This window comes from Muntiacus reevesi, chromosome 14 (genome assembly GCF_963930625.1).
Source record: "Muntiacus reevesi chromosome 14, mMunRee1.1, whole genome shotgun sequence".
Taxonomy (NCBI): Eukaryota; Metazoa; Chordata; class Mammalia; order Artiodactyla; family Cervidae; genus Muntiacus; species Muntiacus reevesi.
Genome location: NC_089262.1, coordinates 51,807,462 through 51,832,873, shown reverse-complemented (window position 1 = coordinate 51,832,873; position 25,412 = coordinate 51,807,462). Strand labels below are relative to the sequence as shown.

At 36.3% G+C, this 25,412-nt stretch overlaps 1 protein-coding gene across 1 annotated transcript in view; it reads right to left on the bottom strand.

Moving 5' to 3' along the window:
- IPO11 (importin 11) overlaps positions 1–25,412 on the bottom strand; it is a 188,390-nt gene that overhangs the window by 7,306 nt on the left and 155,672 nt on the right. The window contains exons 28-29 of the mRNA XM_065905431.1: positions 23,336–23,431; positions 17,489–17,573 (exon numbers count right to left, since the gene is read on the bottom strand). Of these exons, the coding sequence (XP_065761503.1) occupies positions 17,489–17,573; positions 23,336–23,431 (181 nt within the window). The remainder of the gene's footprint in view (positions 1–17,488; positions 17,574–23,335; positions 23,432–25,412) is intronic.

The following is a 25,412-nucleotide window of genomic DNA, read 5'->3' as shown; positions in this document are numbered from 1 at the left end:
TAGTTTTTGGCATACAAGTCTTTCATTTCTTTAGTTAAGTTTATGCCTAAGTATTTTATCCTTATTGAGGCTATTGTAAATTCTTAATTTCTTGATTTTTTCCTTAATTTCTAATTTTTTCTAAATTTCTTAATTTAGTTTTCTTAATTTCTTTTTAAGATAATTATTAGCATATAGAAAACACACTGAATTTCTATACATTGATTCTATATCCTGCAACTTTACTAAATTCATTTATTAGGTCTGGTATTTTTTTTAACATGTCTTCAGGGGTTTCTCTATATAAGATCATGTCATCTGTAAGTATCAACAGTTTTACTTCTATCATTTCAATTTGCATGCTTTTAATTTCTTTCTTTCTTTTTTTTTTTTTTTTGCTTACTTACTCCAGCTAGGATTTCCAGAAATGAATAGAGAGATCAGGAACAAATCTACACATATATAGTTACCTATTCATCTTCAATAAGGGTGCCAAGAATGCACAGTGGGAAAAGGATAGCCTCTTCAACAAAGTGTGTTGGGAAACTGTATGTCCATATCTAAAACCTTTACCTTATACCACACACAAAAGTCAACTCAAAATTAAAGACCTCAAACTGCAAAATGCCTATAATATAGGGGAAAATCTGTATGACTCTGGCATTGGCAATGAATTCATGGATATGATACCAAGAAACACATGTAACAAAATCAAAAACACGGGAAACTATGTCCAACAAAACTTTAATTAAAAGTTATTTAAAAATACAGATTTAGACTAAAAAATACTCTCCTCTGTGGTTATATGGTTTGGGGACAAACTGCTGTAGAAGCCTGAATTAGCTGACAAAAATGTTCATTATATACACAGAATGTCTAATCAGTAAGACTGGCAAGTTCATTTTCAAAATGACAAAAACTGACAACCTTAGTCTTTGAGTCACATCCAAAGCTGATTCTTCTCAAGCTAATGGCATCAGTAGATGCCACTAGACTACGGACTTCCAATTTCTTGGTTTTGTTCTTTCTGTTGTGTCCATATGCCTAACCCCCACACTTGCCCTTCAAGAAAGCACATGATAATTTAAGAAATATTTCCATTAAAATGGTTATAAGATTAGGAAACTTGTAACATTTTTCAGTTATTAGCAGAAGATAACTAGCCAGAATTTCCTGACTCCAAGGTAATGCCTAAAAAATGAAGTGTTAATAACCTGACTCACTTCAAAAGTACATTCACTGGACTTTAATAAGCAAGTAGTTCAATTCCCTGGTATTGAAATTATTACTCTAAGACAGAATGATTCTGGTTGAACTGTATAAAGGTCCTTCTGTTGGTTTAAAAAAATATATATAATAAGGTCCTTCTGTTGGTAGTGATAGCTTTCTGATATAACAACAACTGACCTGGAAGGTCTTTAGTCTCTAAAGTTGGTACAAGATTTTTAGCTCCTGTGGTGCTACTTGCCAAGATTCATGTATATTTCATGAGATTTTTTATTCCTTAAAACTAAAAAACATTCCATTGCATTAATCTTCAGTTTCACCCAGCATGAATTTGGTAAAGCTGAATCTTTTATTTTCTTAGCTTATATGGCATATTGGGTCATTGTTCACTTTTCTCCATATACCTTATGATAATGTTTCAGAAATTATTCACAATTACATTTTTCCATATAATATTTTGCTAAAGAGAAAAAGTTTCCTACCTTAGAGAAAAATACAGAAGATGTTTTCAAAGAATAATATACTTTCTATAAAATCTCACAGATTCTGTATAGACACATTGGCTATGCAATAGGACAAAAATCTTAAAAGGAAAATTTGCCTACAAGGTATTTAACCATGCAGTCTTTAAAAATTCTTTAGTTTTGATCCTTTGTTTAAAATTATCTTTTTTTTTTTTTTGATCTTTGATTGTTTTACTAAAAGGTAACTCAACTTCTAAAATATATCTAAATAAATTAAATTTCTAAAATCTCTTAGAATATAAATTCTCCTCCTTTTGTGGCTTAACAAAGAGTTTGAGGCCTATAAATAAGGCCTGCAGATATCAACCAGAACCCACTTCATTAATGATGCTTGGCAGTGCAAATTTAGTCACTAATTACACCCAGTGTGAAGCCCAAATTCCAAGGGAGTCACCTGAGATTTTTACTTTATTCTATTGTTAAATTTATTTTTATTTTAATCACTGTTATGGTTGCTCCTTGAGGAATTTAGTTTACAATTTTTATCTGATGAGCTTGTAAGTAAAGGAACTATCGTACACTGCTAGGTCTAGAAAGAGTGGGATGGAGACTTGTTTTATTCTATTATACCTTTCCTTGTAAAGTACATTAAATCTTTTGCAAAGTAAGTTTGAGAGAAATGCACAATTTAAACAATGAGCCAAGTATTTACTTCAAGTCCAGCTCTGAGGAACAGAACATCTGCTTGCTTCTTGATATCTGTCCTGGTATGGAATGTTCTCCATCAGAGCAATTAAATAGAAATCAAAATATTCTATTTATATTACTAAACTCCAACCACAAGCAACGAATGTGCTAGGCACAGGCTAGGCCCTTCACTCACAATAAAGAATCCTAGGAAGCAAGGGAATCTTCAGCAATATAACCAAAAATTCTGAAAGAATGGTGGTTCAATGTGCTTGGCAGTACTGGGAACAGTCTGAGAAACTGTTTAAAATGCTGATGTCTAAGTCTTACTTCTAGAAATTCTGATTTAACTGGTTTCAGGAACCAGGATTTTTCTGTAAGCTCTCCAGGTGATTCTGATGTATATCTAAAAGTGAGAAACCCTGTTATAGAAAAATTTTGAGGATTAAGATCTTAGAAAGTGAAAGTGTTAGTCACTCAGTCATATCTGACTCTTTGCAACCCCGTGGACCATGTCCTCTGTCCATGTAATTCTCCAGGCAAGGATAGTGGATGGAGTAGGTTGCCATTCCCTTTTCCAGGGGCTCTTCCTGACCCAGGGATTGAACCCAGGTCTCCCACATTGTGGCTTAGCGGTAAAGAATCTGATTGCAATGCAGGAGCTGCATGCAGGAGACCTGGGTTTGATCCCTGAATTGGGAAGATCCCCTGCAAGAGGGCATGGAAACCCACTCCAGTATTCTTGTCTGGAAAATCCCATGGACAAAGGAGCCTGGAGGGCTACAGTCCATAGGGTCGCAAAGAGTCGGACACAACTGAAGTGACTTTTAGCAAGCAAACAAGTTGCCATATTGCAGGCAGATTCTTAACCATCTGAGCCACCTACGATCTCAAATGAACCTTAAAAAAAAGAAAACTTTGTATTTTTACATTCATTCAAATAAAAAGAGTATATGTAACAGACTGCATAAAACATATGAAACAATTCCCATTTACTACCATCTATTTCTAGAAAATAGATGATATCTAGAAAAATACTTCCTTTATTCTTTAGTTTCAGTGAAACATTTTTAAGTTCCCTTTGCTTACTGTATGCATAAGGAGCCAGTCAGTGTCCTTAATCTAGTTCGAAAAGTTACATTATCATCCATCAAATTGTAAACCATTAATCATTTACAAAAATGACAAAATATGAAGGCAATGAACGCTTTCCAACCTGACCATTGCTGGTATAGCAAAACTGTTAGAGAATTTGCAGTATTTTAAGACTTGTTTCTGGGAAGGGAAATACTGTTCTATGGCTGTTTAACCTAAATTCACTGGAGTACTTGAGATGATATCATGCACGATTTAAATTGCATTGTGTGTTTATTTTAGTAGGCAGACTTGGCACAGAACAAAGGAATACACAGCATGCCTCCAGGACTGAGTTATCTGTGGAAGTCAAAAGGAAAACTCAAAAAACAGCAGCAGTGTGGTTAACAAAGATGGGACTCTACGGCAAGGTTTTAGAAAACAGCACAACTGAAGCATTTCAAAATATCTGTCCCACTATTACCTTTTAATGTTGGAGTTTATTTAAATCTAGCCTACCAACATTTATTTCATTTCCATAAAAACAGACTAACCACAAACAGAATATCTACAATAACCAATGGATTTAAGACCATAAATGAGCTTGTACCAGTCTCTGAGAATTACCCTCATTTTATATTCAAGGAATAAATTCATCGTGAAATGGAACAAGTAGTTTCAGAAGCAATTCACCAACATCAAAGGCTAGATCTTTCCTGAAGAAAGGTCATCCAAATCGCCAGTAAATAGTTCATGTTAACTGCTGACTTATGTGTTTAAAGAAATTTGCTACCACTAGCATCTAATTCAGTGAAGGGTTATTGAGAATACATTTTGTACCATTCTCTCTGTGTGTGTGTGTGTGTGTGTGTGCATGCGTGCGCGCGCTAAGTCACTTTAGCCATGTCTGACTTTGCAACCCTATTCTGTCCGTGGGATTCTTCAGACAGAAGTGGGTAGCTGTGCCCTCCAGAGTATCTTCCTGACCCAGAGATTGAACCCCTATCTCTTAAGTCTCCTGCATTGGCAGGCAGATTCTTCATCACTAGCACCACCTGGGAAGCCCTCAACACATATAACCTGTATATAAAATGTGTTGGGGGGGAGGGTAACGTGAAAATTAGTGGTGTAGTAAAATTTTTTATATTAAATGGTAAAAAGCTGCTGCATCATTTGTTCTTTGTAATGAGACAGTTACTGTGTGTATGTGTGATAAAAGAGAAGATAAAGAGAGAAGGTGGGGAGAGGTAAAGAGGGTGCCAGGAGAGACAATGAAGAGAAGATATATCTCTCAGTTACCCAGGTCAGAAGAAAGCTAGCTGGTGATGTGGCATATCGAATAGCATCAGTATTCAGTGGGTGGAAGCAGTTAATTTGTAGTTAAATGAGTGGAATAGGAAAACACTATCAAGTTCTCTTGGCAAGTATAATACTGGAAGCCTCTTCCCCACTGTACGGCTAAATACAATCTCAAACCTTTTCTTGCCAAAAGTTTTCTGTGCTACTTTTTCTTTTATTGAGAAAAATTTTAAAAAGTCACCGGATGATAAAATTTCTTTTTAAATACATATACATCTGGTCTACAACGAAAAAATGAGAAAAGGATTTCTCATTAGAAACACTGGCTTTATAACCAAACTTAGTTAGAACATATAGGTATTCTGTAAAATAACCAAGAAGTGACTTTAAAAAAAAAATAATTGAGGTTTAAAACAAACCCCAAAAATGACAAAGTCAAAAGATTCCCTTTTATTTAGAGAAATTCTGACAGGGTACATTACCTTTTCTTTTTTTTTTTTTCTGAGTAGAACACAGTTTTGTTTATAAAAGACAAAACCATCTATAACATCTACTTACAGTTTTTCAATTAAAAGAAAATCTATGTGGATTTTTGGTGGAGTGGGTCACATTAGTGGCAGTCTGTCAGGGAAGATAAAAGGACTAATGGATATACTTCTTGGTTAATAATTCTGGAGTTTGTGGAAATGTACAAAGGTTAAATGTACAAAAGAAGACAGCCTATAGTTTAATAGTCACATTACATAATGCCATTTTCTTAAAGAAAAAAAATGAACATCTATAAAATTCAAATGTAAAGTATGCTAAGGAATTATGAGTCAAAGATCTACACAGAAAACTTTAGTTCAAAGGAAAGAGAAAAACAGTTATTAATAATAAAGCCTTCTTCCCAAAAAATGTGGATATAACCATGAAAATGTGGAGACCGTATTTATGGAATTTAGAGTTTATACCCCAATTTACAAAAGTCAATTGGTATCTGAAGTTTCATGGGCTCCAGTCATTTATTCAGTTACAGTATATGAGTTAGCAAATTCATGGTAGAACATGGTTGTACAACAATCTTCTACAATACAAATCTGACCAGGTCATTCTTTTGATGACAACTTTTTAATGCCTCCCTGTAACAACCACAAGTTACTATCTCTGCCCATATAGATGAGAAGGCCAGAAAAGTCTCACTGGGCTAAAATCCAGGTGTGTCAGCAGGGCTGCTTTCCTTTCTGAAGGTTTAGGTGAGAATCTGTCTGCCTGGCTTTTATTCTAGCAGACTTCTCACTCCATCTTTAAAGCAACAGCAGATGGAGCCTTTTTGACACTGCATCATTCTGACCCTCTCCACCTGCCTCCCTCTCTGCTTCTATGGACTCTAGTGATTACACTTGACCCACCTGAATAATCTCCTTTGTGATCAGCCAATTAGCAACCTGAATTCCACTTTGCTGTGCAACAAAACATGGTCATGGAGGACACAACATATTCAGGGACACAGATGTCCCTGAAGGTGAAAGGGATTATTCTGCCTACCACACTTAGCGTAGATTATACCAGGCCCTCTACAACCCAGCTTCTTTTGATACACAGTGCTGCTGCTGCTGCTGCTAAGTTGCTTCAGTCGTGTCCGACTCTGTGCGACCCCAAAGACGGCAGCCCATCAGGCTCCGCCGTCCCTGGGATTCTCCAGGCAAGAACACTGGAGTGGGTTGCCATTTCCTTCTCCAATGCGTCTAAGTGAAAAGTGAAAGTGAAGTCGCTCAGTCGTGTCCGACTCTTCGCGACCCCAAGGACTGCAGCCTACCAGGCTCCTCCGTCCACGGGATTTTCCAGGCAAGAGTACCGGAGTGGGGTGTGATTGACTTCTCCACTGATACACAGTAGGCACCTAAAAAACCTTTGAGTGACATTTCCCCCATGGCCCACTGTTCAGTGAAATAAGACAAAGAACTACTTCTCCTGAGTACCGCAGCATGCTTAGCAGCATCACTGGCTCCTACCCACTAAACACCCACAAGCACTTCTCTGGCCTTGTGACAACAGAAATATCTTTCAGACAATGCTGTAAGTCCTGGGGTTGGGAACAACTATTAAACAAGGATCCATTGTTTGTATCTAAAATAATGTAAACCTACCTAATTCACACAATGACATAAAGCCATTTTGACTAGGGTTAAGAAAGTCATCCGTTTCTTTATTTCTTCCAGCTCAGTAAAAAGTGGTGGGAAAGAAGTTAACTACAGTTTAAGTCAAAAGAAAGTTAAAAATAACACTTGGCTACTTTCTATAACAAAAGCTTTCTCCTTTTATATCTGTTTTAAAGTAATTTATTTCAAAGGGACAGTTCCAAAAAAAAAAATCAGACGATCTATTAATATGATCTTCACATACACTATCACATGTTAGATATTTTTTTAAAAAAAGCATAAAAAAAAAAAAATAAAAAAATAAAAAAATAAAAAAAAAAAAGCATAAAATTGTGAAAGCTGTTTTAAATCATTTCACTTTGCTGTGGTTTATGTAAAAATGAACTCGAGTAGCTAGGATACAATGAAATCCTATGAAATAATTAATTTGTTAATTCTTTAGTTAACAATTCCTCTTTCATCAGAAAGGATATTTTATTTGTATCCCTTTATACAGAATTAAATCATTTTAATTGTTTTAAATTAATACAAATGACATGTTCTTTCTCACATTTTCTTCATTTGATTCTGAATCATAATAGCACACCTTAGCTATTGATAAAACTATGTCTTTAATCATATCACACAGGGTGAGACAACAAAGAAGCAATTACTTTCAATGCACTGCTCAAAAGAATTAGCTGGAATATAATGTGAATGTATGTATGTATTAGAAAGATTTAAGAAACAGTCCAAAAGGAAAATAAATCTGCAATTCTTAGCATCAAAACAGAGTCTTATGCCTCTGACTTTCAAACAGTCCTGTTTTGCTGTTTTCTAGTAACCATACCTCTTTCTCACTTTAGACTGAGATAATTAACAATTCTTTAGTAAGTGTTCAGTTTATCTTAAAAATTATATTATGATGAATTTTCAAGTAAAATATCCTCAGAAATCATTAATGAGTATTAAAATACACTGTTAGGTTATAGTAATTAAAATAGGCAGGGATGTAGACTATAATATGGAGTTCTCAAATTCATGCAAGTCTGGCCATGTAGTACCTAATAAAGGTAGCATTTCAAAATGGTAAAGAAGAGGTATGCTACGGATTAATCTTGTGACAGAAGCCATATATGTATGTGTGTATGTGTATAAATACATATATAAAGTTGATGCTCAATTCACTCATCAAAAAATTTCCAGTTAAAGATTTAAATGAAGCCCATTAAAAACATGAGAAATTATTTCTTGAGAGTGGGGGAAGCCATTCCATTCATGCCATAGAACGAGACACAACAAAGGAGTTCAAAAAAAGAAAAAGGTTAAAATTAACAAATCGCTAACAATTAAAAAGGTGAAAACAACTACCACTGAAAACAACACACGGAGATGATCTCTCAAACAGCCGTGCAGATCTGGATCGACAGGTGCTCAGAAGACAACGCTTCATCTTTCAGAAAGTGAGTCAAAGGAAGTGAAAAGGAAAAATAAAGTCTCACTAACAGCTGTAAGGGGGAGTCTGAGAATTGAAGCAGAGACCACTATTTGCAAAACTGTACCAGGACTTACAAAAGAAAAACTATCCTAAATCATGGCTTGCTAGACAAGCACTCTAAGCTCAAACTCTTTTAACACAGCTCATTGAGATCCATGTGCTCCAAGACAAGAAAATTGACGACTGGTCTAATGGAAACTGCATGAACTTATGTTAAAGGTAAGACCAATGACTGTCTCAGCAAAATGACTGGCTTACAAATCTGACCAGTCTTGGACAAAACCATTCTATGACTAAACTTCAGCCCTCTAAGCCCTATAAAACTCTTTCTTGATTCGCTCACTGTGACACATCCCATGTTCCCCAATGTGTGCATTCTCCCTCATTTTAACAACCTAATAAGCCTAACTTTGGTTCCTAGTTTTAGACAGACAGACAGACTGACAAACAGATAGATGAATAAACGGAAACAAAGGTGAGAATTAAAGGATGATTTCTTTAATCTATAGAGTTTGTTCAGTTTTCTGACCTGACGGTGGCTTAATGAACTACTCCAAACCATGAGTCATAAAACAACTGCTTTTTTAATGTTAATGGAGTCAGTGGATCTGGAATTCTTAAGAGTAAACAGAGGATGGATTGTCTCTGCTCCATGGTCTCTGGGGCTTCATTTGAGGAGACTTGAAGGCCAGAAATGACTCAAGTCATCTTGGGAGTTGGAACCATCCGAAGAGTCACTCACTTATGTGTCTAGCAATTAATGTTTGTTGTTATCTGTGACTTCAGTTGGGGAAAATAAGACTTATGTTCTCCTTGTGGATGCTGGGGTTCCCTTATAGCATGGCAGCTGGGGTCCAAGAATAAGTGTTCCTGGAGAATAAAGTGGAATCTATACCTAATGATCTAGACTGAGAAGTCATAAAGCATCAGCAAGCCTGACCAGTTTCAACAAAAGGAAATACAGATGTATCCTTTTAAGGAGGAAGAATGTCAAAGTCACACTTTAAGAATAGCATGTGGAATGGGAGATATTATTATGACTATTCCTGGGAAACAATCTGTCACTCTTATTTAAAACCAAAGGAAAAAGAAAAAACATAATTTCTAATAAGAAAATATAAACAAGTCATTCATCAGCCTCACTCATAATTAGAGAAAGTACATTAAACAACAAATTACTGCTTTCTAATTATCATATTGCCCAGGGTACAGGATAATTCATATACCACCACTGGGCATACAAATTTAAATTGCTAGTTGTTTTCCTTGAAGCAATGTGCTTGCTTTCAAGAAAATGTCAAATACTCAAGTCTGAATAATCATTTTTATCTTTGAAATGCTCTCCCACATCCACATTCAAGTGGTATTCATGAACAAGGTTTAATTCGGCCCAAAACTCAATCAAAAAGTAGTTTTCCTCAAGACCAACCATTGTCAGAGGACATTACCATTTTGACAGAAAATATTGAAAAGATGTACACTCAAGAGGGGAGATTTAGGAAGCTTAATAATTTGTATTGTGTCATCAAAAACACTCTAAATTGAAACTGGCTTTAAAAACCCAAAACTAAGACTATGGTGGTGGAGAATATGATGACTGCTAGTATAGTTGCATAGTTAGCTGCCATGGACCTTATCAGTGCTGTAGTGCCAGCAGTTATACCCACCACTGGGCACCCCACTGGTTTTAGCACCACCAGTACAAACGTTCACACAATGCAAAGGGAAAGAATATCTCGGTATTATTATAAATGTTGCCTTGGAAAAGGGTATTCCGCATCAGACAAAGATTTCATGACTTTTTAATTAGTAGAGGTTACTTTCATAAATTAAAAAAAAAAAGTCTTCAAAATAGGAACTTCCTGATGCAGAACAATTCTTTGAAAAAGTTTCCTAAATTTCCCTTTCTTCAAAAGACAGGCTCCTTATAAAAACACAACTAGCACTACTGATAATTTATTGAGAAAAAGAAAGAAGCAGTAGAGGAATAAAGTAGGAAAAAACCATCAAAAAGACAGTCTAAAGTTCACTGGAATGTTACCTAAGTACTCCTAAACTAGGCCACATTCTTCACCTAGAATAGGAAGACTTTATTTGCATGGGGGTGTGGGGGTGTGCGTGCTCAGTTATGTCCAACTCTGTGTTACCCCAAGAACTATAGTCTGCCAGACTCCTGTGCTCATGAGATTATCCAGGCAAGAATATCAGAGTGGGTGGCTATTTCCTCCTCCAGGGGATCTTCCCAACCTAGGGATCAAACCCATGTCTCTTGTATCTTCTTTATATACACTGAGTCAATACCAAATCGCCACAGTTTTCCAGTGAAGAGTGGCAAATTACTGGGCTCTTTCTAAGATTTTTAGTAACAATTCAAGTTGTTCTTGTTCAGTCGCTCAGTCATGTCAGACTCTTTGCAAGTAAATAATGAATAATGAGGCTGCCTCATTAAAATTAAAAAACTCAATACAAATGAGTTTTTTAATACTCGAGAACAATGCTGATGTCAGCAGGCAATTAATCTCAAATCTTAAATAAAAACAAAAACTTACAAGCATCATTTCATTTACTTCCAAGGGCATTTTCAATAGAACTGTCTTTTCCAGTGTCTTGTGATTACTATTATGTAGCCTACTGTGAAAGATCTTAACCTCTGGACCTCAGACTACTTTTTGATTAACATTTTAGTTCCATCAAGGGAAAAACTACTATCTCAGGAGGATGTCTAGTTATCAATTTGTGATTTTATTACATCTCAGTTGGATTATTTCAAGTCATTATTTCCTATCCTCTTGGATTTTTTAATGTCACATGCAACTCTACAGTTTGTGAGAGTTGAATTAACCACTGCAATAGCGTATTTCGAGATTTGGGGTAAATTTAACATTGACTTTGAGCTCTCACTGGTTAAAGAAAGTTTTGTTCAATCCAACTTTGAAATACTTAGTATTTTTATATAGCTGGCCTTAGGTAAAGTTATGTGTCCTAGGACAGTTTTGGTTACATCTTAGCATCACCTAAAAATCAAGATAAGGATATATTAACAGCAGTATGCCAGTCAAATGTAAAAAACAAATGCAAAAGAAAAACAGTTCATTTTGAAGATGCTACTTTATTGCCATTGTGTGGAGGTAGAGAGAGACAGTGGTGTAATTACTGAAATCAGACTGACTATATTCTTTGCAGCCGAAGATGGAAAAGCTCTATACAGTCAGCAAAAACAAGGTCAGGAGCTGACTGTGGATCTAATCATAAACTCCTTATTGCAAAATTTAGACTTAAATTGAAGAAAGTAGGGAAAAACACTATTTTAGGCCACTATTTAGGCCATACAGGTATGACCTAAATCAAATCCCTTATCATTTATACAGTGGAAGTGACAAATAGATTGAAGGGATTAGATCTGATAAACATATGGTGCCTGAAGATATATGGATGGAAGTTCTAACACTGTACAGGAGGCAGTGATCAAAACCATTCCCAAGAAAAAGAAATGCAAAAAGGCAAAATGGTTGTCTGAGGAGGCCTTACAAACAGCTGAGAAAGGAAGAGAAGGGAAAGGCAAAGGAGAAAAGGAAAGATATACCCATTTGAATGCAGAGTTCCCAAGAATTGCAAGGAGAGATAAGAAAGCCTTTCTAAGTAAACAATGCAAAGAAACACAGAAAAACAATAAAATGGGAAAGACTAGAGATCTCTTCAAGAAAATTAGAGATACCAAGGGGACATTTCGTGCAAAGATGGACTCAATAAAGGACAGAAACGGTATGGACCTAACAGAAGCAGAAGATATTAAGACAAGGTGGCAAGAATACACAGAAGAACTATACAAAAGAGATCTTGTTGAATAAAGAAAAATCAGAAGATAGGATATCTTCCATTGTCATCAAAATAAAATTTCAAAAAGACTTCACAAGATTTCTATGGACAGAGGAGCCTGGCAGGCTACAGTCTATGGGGTCACAAAGAGTTGGACACAACTGAGTGACCAACACTTACAAATTAAGTAGAGATTAAATAAAACAATTTTTGTTTTCAGTAGTAAAAAGTTATATCAAAAGATTATTTTAGTGGGACTTCCCTGGCAGTCAAGTGGTTAAGACTCCATACTCCTAGTACAGGAGGCATGGGTTTGATCCCTAGACAGGTAATTAAGATTCTACATGCAGCATGGCACAGTCCAAAAAAAAAAAAAAAAAAAATTATTTTAGTAATGTGAGAATAAGAGAAATTTTTTTTTCTTTTATTACTTTAAAAATGCTGCACTGCTACTGGCTCGTTTATACCGCTTCCAATGACAAGTCTGCCATCATCTTTATCTCTTTCCTTCTCTATACAATGTCTTTAAAAAATACAGAAAAACAAGGAAATCTAGGTTAAAAGCTGGGAATATACATGTACACGTTCAGTTGCTGAGCTGTGTCCAACTCCGCAATCCCAAGGATTACAGCCCATCAGGGTCCTCTGTCCATGGGATTTCCCAAGCAAGAATACTGGAGTGGGTTGCCATTTCTCTTTTCAGAGGATCTTCCTGATCCAGGGATCGAACCCCACATTTCTTGCATTGGCAGGCAGACTCTTTACCACTAAGTCACCAGGAAAGCCCAAAAGCTGGAAAAGTGATTGCAAAAACAAAGATGAATTATGGGGCTTCAGATAAATGGACAAAGCCATTTGCCAGGAGAACAGGAATAGTTAGTAAGGAAGAAGAAAAGGTTGTGACGAGAGAGAAATGTCAGAGTTCAGGATTTTGGATGAGATCAGTTCCAAGTTAAGATAAAGTCACAATGTAGCACGAGAAGTAAAGGTGAAAAATGAAACTGGGCATGTTGAGAAAAGGCAGAAAGCTCCCAATTCATAACAGCATGCCATTTCTTGCAAGGTGAATATTAAAGAGTATTTTCAGCAATTGTATGTTACCTCAACTACTGAATGTGATAGGGTAAGGATTTACAAAAGCAGTTTAAAAACCACAAATAACAAGATAATGAATTAATCTCACATTATCTGTAAAATAAAAATGCCTTTTTACCATGCATTTCAAGGTGCTGTGCTGTGCTTAGTCGCTCAGTTGTGTCCAACTCTTTACGACCCCGTGGACTGCAACCTGCCAGGCTCCTCTGTCCATGGGGATTCTCCAGGCAAGAATACTGGAGTGGATTGCCATGCCCTCCTCCAGGGGATCTTCCCAACCCAGGAATCGAACCAGGGTCTCCTGCATTGCAGGCAGACTCTTTACCATCTGAGCCACCAGGGAATCCCAAGAATACTGGAATGGGTAGCCTATCCCTTCTCCAGGGGATCTTCCCGATCCAGGAATCGAAACAGAGTCTCCCGCATTGCAGGCGGATTCTTTACCAGTTGAGCTATCCAGGAAGCCCACATTACAAGGTACCGATATTTAATTAAGAAGAAGACAGTACCAAAATAGTGATAATCAAATACAACTCTGTCTTTATACTAGTTCTAGTTCTGTTGAGTTTCTCTAGAGACAAATGGGGCAACCCAAAGAGGGATCCTAATGGTTCTCAGTGACCAGAACAGTTCAGGGAGGGTTTACACATCCCACAGCAAACCATCACTATAGTGCACCCAACTGACGTTATGCTTGTACTAAAGACTGACAAAATAACATTGTGGAACTGAGAAGGGTAACCTCCCCTCCAACAATATATTCTGTACATGTAAGTAAAAGTCTGAGGAAAACTGCTGGATTTCATAGGTAGGCAAAGAAGTTTCCAGGGAGAGTTGATGAGAGGAAGAAAATTGAGGGGAGAGGGAGAAGAGGGTGGGAGGCAGAGGCAAAGGTGGAGGAAGAGGCAGTCTCAGAAAGATGTTCTCAGAAAGAAACATCAGCTACCTGTAGGCTATGATTTTCAGACAAATTCCATTCCCACATCACAGCACTTCTCCTGAACCAGCAAAGCAGCAAAGTAGACAATACTCACTCAAAGGCAATATGCAAGGTGTGCTCAGGATTTATTATATTCACCATAAGACCTAGGATTTGGTCATAAATTTACCAAATAAGATGCAACACAACCTAACATACCATCAATTTGCTTAGCTGCATTATAGCAAAAGCAGAAGACATATGGATGATGCTTGGACAGAGCTTTATTTGTGCTACTGGTTCTACTAGCATGAGTGAGTGAGAAGTTAGCATCGTTTTAATAATGTTCAACTTATTTACACCTACCTCATTATCAATTAAAGTATCTATTAAGTATACATAAAACTAGATTATTTTTATAGAAACAGATTATTAAAATATTTCTAGGGCTTAAACTGAGAATATTTAACACGAAAGAATGATCAAAACAGCTCTACTTACTGTATCAAGTGTTATATTAACAACGCTTTCTTAGGTACCATAAAGTTGCCAGAAAGCATTAATATGTTCAAAACCTAAATCTGAGAAGTTTGAACTTTTAAGTGACTTGTATGTCACATTTCACAAAAAAGAAATTAGAAATAACTTAAAATGTTAATGTGTTAGCTAAATTCTTTATAGAAGAGAGATCATGAAACCACTGTTGTACTACAGAAGCACACAGGACAGAGAGGAAACTTAGAAATGAAATGCTTGGGCCACATTCAATCTTCTCAGAATTAGTTTCCCCAAAACAGAAAGTACAGAGGGAGCTGGATTAAAAAAAGCACATAATCAAAAGTCTGGAAAGCTTAATAGCTTTTCTGAATAGAAATTTCATCCTTATTTAAGATGAAATATAGAGAACCTTCATAAACTTATGGAAAATCATTTGGCACATTTGATGTAATACTAATTATCCGTCTTTCTGAATTACAGTCACCACTGGTTTGCTCTACCAAAGCAGCTATTGAAATGAAGACACCACATTTTAGGGACCACTTTAAGACAACAATGACAGTAAATCAAACATTCAATTATGTAATCTTGGAATCAAGCAGCTACACTTTTTCTTCTGAGTAAATAAAAAATTCCATTTTAAAATGAAGATAATCTTTGATGCTAGACTGGTTTTCTTTTGAATAGTAATTCATAATCATCTACCAGCAAATACTACCCTTTGAAATTACAACCAATATACATCTAGTTAGTTCTCAAAAAATTTCTACTGTTAAAAACTTCACAGTACAAGGAAGATGATGTAATTATGGGGAAAAAATACATACTTTATTCTTGTAACCTTGAAGATACACTGAAACTAATTTTGTTTGTTACTGAAAAGTTATTGAAAAATTAGCCCTGTATTCATAATTATATTTATTCAAGGCTAAAATACAAAATCTCCAACTGATCATAAACGCTATGATAGTAACAGCATAAGACTAAGCTTTAAGTCTAAGGCACTAGAAAAAGAGATGACAATGTAAATCTACATCCAATAGCTACTGTGAAGACTAATTTCAAATAAAATCAGTCACTTTAAAAAACAAAAGTTGTTCTATAAATCAATAATACCTAAAATAAAACAATAATGATAAAATAATGAGCTCTCAAATAAAATTTAGGATATAACAAAACTGAATCAAAAAACTTTAAGGGTTATTTCTAAAACTACATTTTTATACCGCTCTTTGAGATAATATTTCATTTACATTCAAAATAAAGTTAGAATTGAAATCTCTACCCTATGATGTCATGAAGCACTCTATATGTAAAAAAAGATCTAAGTAGATCAATATGCAAAAAGTAGATCTAACCAGACTAAGCATGTTATTAAAGTATACAAAAAAGTGATGACTAAAAGGAACCAGGATACCTATCATTCATTTACAAGGACAGAATCTTATTAAGAAAAATGCTATCATATTTTTCTATAACATCAATGATATATTCAAAGTTTAAAAAAGCAAGAGGAAAGATAAAGTATTATGCTATACCAAAAGGCTGTCATCATTCTAAATGCAGAAAATACATTATTCATGTATTTAGGATACCACTTAGCAATCTCATTTCACAGGAGAATTATTTCCAGAGGTACACTCACAACTGAAAACTTCACTGGGATTCTATATATTGGGGAAGGAAAGTAACAGTATTAAGAGCTAAAAAAAACAAATAATTCTTTAGCTCACTGCCCTTGGGATTTGCTAATCCAATTTCCCCCTCATTTCTTAGAAGAGAAGACAGTTCTTAAGAGACAGTGTGACTTGCTCAAGGTCATAATTAACAACACAAACAGGACCAGCATTCTGGTTTTACAAATTCTTGAATATTGTCCTTTCTTCTACACTAGTGCTAGGGAGATGACACCTAGCATAAAAACAAAATAAAATGGATTAAACTCAAACGCAGTTTCAAAGAAGGCTGTCAGAACAGTGAAGTATCAGCTATATACTGAGGATGAAATTCTTTGAGGGTTAATGTGAGATAATTCAGGAGGTGCATATCATGAGTAGACTAAAATAATGATACCCAACATTAACTATTAGGTGCTCAGCATTATCTCATGACCATTTTATATATTAATTTATTTATTCTACTTTAGAGGTAGATAGTGCTGGTGTTCTTAATTGCAAATGAGGATAGAAGGCATAATGAAGTTAATATTTGGTAAAGTCAGGAGACTAGAGCAGAGTCCAAGAAAAAAGGAGAAAAAATTTATTTATGTAGCTATTTTATATTCATGTGTCAAAATATTTAAAAATTTATGATTATAAATAACTTTTCTTATCAGATTCTTGTAGTAAGAGTTATGGTTTTCAAAACAATCTAGCAATTAATTTAAAGGCATTCTTATAAAGACTTATATTTCAAAAAACAATTCATTACAAGATCCATGAACTAACAGGGAGAAAGGAAATGTTAATAAATCTCAAAACAGAAGAATGAGCATTACAATTGAAGTAAGGTTTGAGGGTCACATTGTTCTTATAAGTAAAGCAGTAAGTCTTCTGCTAAGACAAGAAACAATTATTTCAGATCAAGAGTTAAACTCAAGTTCCTGCACTAGGAATACAATTTATCTGTTTTAGAACTACACCCAAAACTTCAAAATCAGTTATTTTACATTAATCCTGCAACAAGGGATGGACTAATGGATGGACGGATGGATTGGTAGATGGAAGAACAGACCACCAGGTATCTTCAAACCTCCAGAATATAATGATGATAATGATTTTCCCAGATTTTAGAAGCTACTTTTGTAACTTACCATCTTTTTCCTCTTATCCTGTTCTGTGGGTGGTTCTTCATCTTCTGTTACTTTCGGTTCTTCAAGATGAGACATTAACATACAGCTGCAGTTAAAAAAAAAAAGTTTTAAATAAAAAAGTCTATAACATACATTTTGCATTGAGCATTTTGCTTGAATATTTAGGTAATAAATCATAAGAAATTTATTTATAGGAAATTTTTGAACCATAAACCACAAAAGCAAGGTGTACCTTTTATAATCTTTCTAAAAATGATATGCCAAAGCCTTTGACTGTGTGGATCACAATAAACTGTGGAAAATTCTGAAAGAGATGGGAATACCAGACCACCTGACCTGCCTCTTGAGAAACCTGTATGCAGGTCAGGAAGCAACAGTTAGAACTGGACATGGAAAGGAGTACGTCAAGGCTGTATATTGTCACCCTGCTTATTTAACTCATATGCAGAGTACATCATGAGACACGCTGGGCTGGAGGAAGCACAAGCTGGAATCAAGATTGCTGGGAGAAATATCAATAACCTCAGATATGCAGATGACACCACCCTTATGGCAGAAAGTGAAGAAGAACTAAAACACCTCTTGATGAAAGTGAAAGAGGAGAGTGAAAAAGTTGGCTTAAAGCTCAACATTCAGAAAACTAAGATCATGGCATCCGGTCCCATCACTTAATGGCAAATAGATGGGGAAACAGTGGAAATGGTGACTGACTTTATTTTTCTGGGCTCCAAAATCACCGCAGATGGTGACTGCAGCCATGAAATTAAGAGATGCTTACTCCTTGGAAGGAAAGTTATGACCAATCTAGATAGCATATTAAAAAGCAGAGACATTACTTTACCAACAAAGGTCCATCCAGTCAAGGCTATGGCTTTTGCAGTAGTCATGTATGGTTGTGAGAGGTGGACTATAAAAAAAGCTGAGCACCAAAGAATTGATGCTTTTGAAGTGTGGTGTTGGAGAAGACTCTTGAGAGTCGTTTGGACTGCAAGGAGATCCAACCAGTCCATCCTAAAGGAGATCAGTCCTGGGTGTTCATTCTCATGACTGATGCTGAAGCTGAAGCTCCAGCACCCTGGCCACCTGATGCGAAGAGCTGACTCATTGGAAAAGACCCTGATGCTGGGAAAGATTGAGGGCAGGAGGAGAAGGGGACGACAGAGGATGAGATGGCTGGATGGCATCACAGACTCAATGGACATGGATTTGGGTGGACTCTGGGAGTTGGTGATGGACAGAGAGGCCTGGCGTGCTGCGGTTCATGGGGTCGCAAAGTGTCGGACACAAGTGAGCGACTGAACTGAACTAAACTGAAAAATGATACTTAGAAACGCTTAAAATTAAAATTAATACTTCTTCTTTTACCATTAATCTTCGTATGTCTAGATTATTATATGTTTCATAATAGTAACAATAATTTAAACAGTAACATCTTTAAAACACTATTATGTAACAATCTACTTTGTGCTCCAAATGACACTACTATGCTATGAAGAACTTGTCCCTGATGGCACTGCAGGACAGTTACAGACCATTTTATTTTGATTATCTGCATCACTGCTCTTTACATTAGCAGAGATAAGACAGCTTCCTATTCAGTCAACACTGGTTCCAGGGAGACAAGATGAATACTGTCTAGTGAATCAAGTTAAAAGAAGGAAATTTACTGTTCCTAATTTAGAACAGAATCCAGTAATTTATCAGTCATTAAGTTCTTAACCAATGTAAAACTGTGGCAAAGAAAGCTTGCTTTCTGTTATGTTTTGTAGCAAGTATATATGAAGGGCATTTCTGGACTTAGTTATAAATACCCTTCAATTCAGGGTTAAAGATAAGTGCCCAAAAACAGAAACTTGATCACACTCACTCTTGTAGGACATATGAATGTCCTTTTCTTCTTATCCCCCATCATTAAAAAATTAATTTTTTAAACAACAATCTCTGACCCAGTCAGTCCACCTGATAGAACCAAATACTAAGAACCTTAAACTGGAAATTGGAAACCCTGAAAAACAGCAAGAGCTCAATCTCTAACTCACTTCATGACTTTAGTCTTTTGGAGGTGCAATGCTTTTGTCCACCATGATGTACAGTTGACTCTTCAACAACACAAGTTTGAACTGCAGGGGTCCACTCATACCTGGATTTTTTTCCTATAAAAAATACCATCGGGGACCTTCCCTGGTGTCCAGTGATTGGGAATCTGCCTGCCAACGCAGGGGACACAGGTTCGATACCTGATCCGGAAGGATCCCACATGCTGCAGAGCAACTAAGGCCATGCCCCACAACTGAACCCATACTCTAGGGCCCACAAGCTGCAACTACCGAGCCCACATGCTGCAACTACTGAAGCCCAGGCACTCAAGAGCCCACGCTCCACAGCAAGAGAAGCCACCTCAATGAGAAGCCCACACACAGCCATGAAGAGCAGCCCCCCTCACTACAACTAATGAAAGCCTGCATGCACCAATAATGACCCAGCACAGCCAAAAATGATTAATTAAAAAAATACTACAGTATTACACGATCCATGGTTGGTTGAATTCGAGGACACGGAACCAGATGAACTGTCAGTAAAGATGGCCAACTATAAGGCTTACTTGGGTTTCCACAGTCACAGAGGGTGGATGCCCCTAACCCCTGCATTATTCAATGGTCAACTAGTTAGCCAAATAACTCTACCACAAAGTTGGAAAATTATGACATTATCTCAACTCAAAAGGTATTTAATAAAGTGAAAAGTCTAGGAAAAGTTTCGATTCTATTTTGTATTACAACTGAATAATAAGATGGAGTTCCTTCACATTAGCTCTCTGAAGTCTGCTGCAGACTTGAATTATAATCGTGATGAATCTGGATCTCCATGGAAGTAAGTTTGATACTGTATCAAATTCTTTCACTACATTTCAAAATCTAACTTACTTGTACAGTGAAAAGCTCTCTGTTCTCCCTTCCCTAAAGATTTATTAATAATAAAGTATACTCTGGATATAAATATACACATTTTTGTCAGAGGGTGGGATATTTGTACTTTGCAATTCTGAAAACTGCATTCATTTGGGTCTCTGAAAGGTGGAAAGTGAAAAAAAATTTGAAAAGCCCAAAGCTGAAATTTTCTCCTGCAGGAGAATCCTCAAGTAAAAGTCAAAAATCTAATTTTGTTGACAAAGATTAAAGATAGGGAATCATGTTTTACACAAAAAGCAAGGTGAAAATTAATAGAATTTTACTAAGCTAAAAGATGTGGACTGTGAGTACAATAAAAGTAATTGTAATAAAATTATAATAACAACAGCTTAAAATAGCGACAACTAACATGTAAGCATAGGCAGCCACCCCTCACATTCTACACTCATTTACTAAATACATCAAGGCACTCTAGCTGGCTAACTCAGAATCTTTCCCAACAATTAACTCCAACCAGCCAAACACAACCAACAGCATTAGCATGCAATATAAAATTATTATTTCTGGCTTAAAGGTACAACATTTATTTAATCTATAGAAACCCACTTCTTAAGGAGATAAGAAAACTAGAACTGATGCTATTCCATTGGCCTCTGCAGTGGACACTTAGGTTGTCTGTATGATTGTCCTCGTTCCTAAAAGAACCCTGAACTTGTCAGTTATCCTCCTGTTCCGTGTCCACCATAAGGTTCAGAAAAAGTTGATCTGAGCCCTAACGCCGGTGGCTCAGTAAGCAATCAAGGAAATCCTATTCCCCTGGTTGATGATGCTTTCAACATGAGTATGTTTAAGAAATTCTAGCCAATTAGACATGGAAGGAAATCTGATGAAATGATTTCTAGAACAGTGCCCTATGAAGTTAAAATGACACGAGGAAAAAGATGACTACTTGGCTGGCACTGGCAGTGTCATGAACTGTAATGTCTAGAACTACTTTTTGACAATGAGGGTAAGTAGCCTGCATATGAAGTTAATGTGTTGAGGGGATGGAGTAGGAAGAACTGGGTCTTTAAGGTACTGTGAGGTCACGAATAGCTACTCCGAGAGCCTCCCACTCATATCCATGTGTGCTAAATCGCTTCAGCTGTGTCAGACTCTTTGTGATCCTATGGACCGCAGCCTGCCAGACTCCTCTGTCCATGGGATTCTCCAGTCATGAATGCTGGAGTGGGTTGCCATGCCCTCCTACAGGGGATCTTCCCAACCTAGGGCTCAAACCTACATCTCTTAGGTCTCCTGCATTGTGAGGTGGGTTCTTTACCACTAAGTGCCACCTGAGAAACCCTCTCTCACCTGCAATTGTTTTTTTATTTTTAAAGTCAGCTGACTCAGGGGTTTCTCTTACTTGCAGCTGAAAATCCTTTTACAGTCCCTTATGTATCACAAAAGTATCTTATCAAAAATTCACTTCTTGATTCAGGGCAAGAAACAATCTCCCTCTCTTGATACACCTACTCCCTTCTACATGATAACAGGAACCAGGTAATTCCAAATGCTTTCCTTTGCCCTGGTAGGTAGTAAAGTCAAGGCTGTTTTACACCTGGATGGCATGTTTCAGTCACAAAGAGCATGTGCTTTTCTTATTCACTGCCTCAAATCCTCTTATAACCACTAAATTGAACATATGCAACTAACTAAAAGTTGTATGTTAGTAGTACAGACAAAGTGCCAAGAAGGAACAGAAACTGAAAGTGTCAGTCGCTCCGTTAGCCTTGTCTGAGTCTTTGTGACCCCAAGAACTATAGCCCGCCAGGCTCCTCTGTCCATGGGATTTCCCAGGCAAGAATACTGGTGTGCGCAGCCATGCTCTTCTCCAGAGAATCTTCCCAACCCAGGGATAGAACCCAGGTTTCCTACACTGCAGGCAGATTCTTTACCATCTGAGCCACCAAGGAGCAGAAAAGGAAGCAATGAATTTTTACTGAAATTATGGAAAGGAATCTAGAAGTAGGTATTTGCTACACAGGGCAATGCTGAGCGCATGACCTGCCAAGGAGAAGAAATGTTATGAGTCAAAGGAAATGGCATTCCTTTGGCATTCAGTAAACTCATATAACAGTGCTACACATATTACAGTACCACACGATCTGTGCTTGGTTGAATCCACAGATACAGGATTTCAGACATAGCGGGTCAACTGTAAAGTTATATTTGGAGTTTCAACTGTGAGGAGGGTTGGTGCCCCAAATCCCTATCCGCCCTGTACAAGGACCAACTGAAACTTTAGTACTCTCTTCTGGAGCTAGCCAAGTACCATGTGACCCTCTACCATCTTAGAGGTGCCAGTGATGCTTCGACCAGTCAAAAACAAATAGAGGATGCTAACCCACTCCCCTTTTTCTCCATACCTTGCCTGAAGGGCAAGGGAACACTGTTAGTGGAAAAAAAAACACATTCAAAATATTTTGAAAGATAAGATCTGGCGTATTCATGGTGGTATGCCTAGTGGGATGGGGTAGGAGGTGGGAGGGGGGTTCAACAACATATGTATACTTATGGCTGACTTATGTTGATGTATGTAGAAAACAACACAATATTGTAAAGCAATTATCCTTCAATTAAAAATAAATTAATTTAAAAATCTTAAAAAGGGAACTTATATGACAAAATACACTTGCAATATTTTTTAAAACCTAATGTCAAGACATAAAACGATTGACTAGACCAAAGAACCCCAACTCAAAATTTCACTATAAAAAAATTTAGCTTATCTCAAGATGAAACAACATTACAAGCAAAATAACAAAAAAGTTTTCTTTTATAAAGAAAAAATTTAAAAGCTGCCATATGATGCTTATATGGTTATGATAAAAAAAAATAATGTAGAGTATAATTAACTACCGAAGTTCAAGTGCAATTAATTAAATGATACACCTACTCTTTATAAGTTCCCGTTTCAGGATCTTCGGTCATGACGTCATGTAGGCCCTCCACTGAGATGTTTATAATACCACAGAATTTATCCTGGATAACACTAGAATACAAGAAGAGCAAAACATGTTGAAATGGATTATTTCAACAGATAATTGCTTTTTTCCCTCCTAATTATCCTCTTGAACATGAAGATAAATTTTAGTGTGAAAGTATAAATGAAATTTTCAAAATATATTTCTTAAAGCAGAAACTGTACTTTGCATATTACATTAAAATTTTCTTTCACTAGATTACCAGTATGCTTAAATACTTACATGGATAGATTAGATGGGAAAGAAATACTTTAACATTCTTTATTATAATAGTCTTACGTTAATGTTATAACTAAAAAGATAAAGGTACAAAATGTTGAAGCCATAGACTGTGAAAAAATATCTGTAAAACAAACATCTGATGAAGATCCTGGCTCTGAAAACTTAGACAACAAATAACTCAATTTAAAAACGAGGCAAAAATTTGAAGATACTTCCCCATGTAAGACATACAGATGGCATATGAGCACTTGAAAAAATGCTCAATATCATTCATTAGTCACCAAAGAAATGCAAGCTAAAACTGTAATGAGATTTTAATAAAAAGTAAAATGATGAAGACTGACAATACCAAGTGCTGGCAAGAGTGAGAAACAATAGGGCCTCTCATACAGTCCAGTAAGAAAACACATCCATTTTGGAAAGAACATTCACAAGTTTTATAAAGTTAAATATTCCATACATGTAAGCAACCTCATTCCTAGGTATTTACCCAAGACCAAAACAGTATTCTCAGAACTGTATGTGAATATTTATAGTAGCTTTATTCATAATCCCAAACTACAAATGATCCGAATGTCCACCAACTAACAAACGGATAAACTGTGGGTCACTTGTCCAACAGAACAATCAGCAATAAAAGGAAACAAACTAGAGATACATGCAACAAGTTGGAAAAAAAAATCTCAAAAAATATTATGCTAAGAAAAACAGATTTGAAAGGCTATACAATGCATGACTTCATTTATGTATGTGACTTTCTAGAAAGGCAAAATGACTTAATCAGTGGTTGTCAGGCAAAGGGACCACAAGGGAACTTTAGGGGCGATGATTACATACTGTACCTTTTTTTTTCTTTCTTCCATACTGTACCTTGAGTGAGGTACTGTTATATACTGTGTATATCTGTCAAAACTGTATGCTTATGAGGTTTTACTCTATGTGAACTATACCTTAATAAGCCTGACTTTAAAAAAGGAGAAGTATATAACCATCCACTGGTACACAAAATTATGCTATTTGAATTTTAAAATAATTTAAAATTTTAAATTATTCAACTCTTTTCTCCAGAGAACTCATAGTATCATTCCTGCATGGGACGTATCATGTTTCTCAAACTGCATTAATAAGCATAATTAAGTTTTAAAATATTCAGTAAAGTAGTTCCCAAAGTCAACAGTTTGGGTAATGTTCCCGCCTCTGTAAAGTCAAAATCATTTGTCTGTACTCTCAAGTGTGATCAGATTTTAGAGAACTAAATCAACAGATCAGCAAAATAATAAAAAGTTGATATCACTGTTACATTTTAATGCGTATATAACAGTCTATTGAAATAGTATATATTTTTGATATCACTACATATCCTTCACGTAAGAACTAAAAAACCTCTCTCCACTCCGCCAGGCCACCCCTCAGGTCATACAACTGATTCACTCTGTTGTACACCAGAAGCTAACACAACTCTAAAGCAGTTATGGGCTTCCCCGGCGGTGCTAGTGGTAAAGAACCCGCCTTCTAGTGCAGGAGACGTAAGAAACGTGGGTTCGATCCCTGGGTCGGGAAGATCCCCTGGAGAAGGAAACAGCAACCCACTCCAGTATTCTTGCCTGGAGAATTCCATGGACAGAGGAACCTGGCAGGCTACAGGCCATGGGGTCACAAAGAACCGGACACAACTGAAGCGACTTAGCATACAGCACAAAGCAGTTCCACTCAAATTTTAAAAAACTAATAAAGTGAAGAAAAAAAAAACTAAAAAAAAAAAATCTC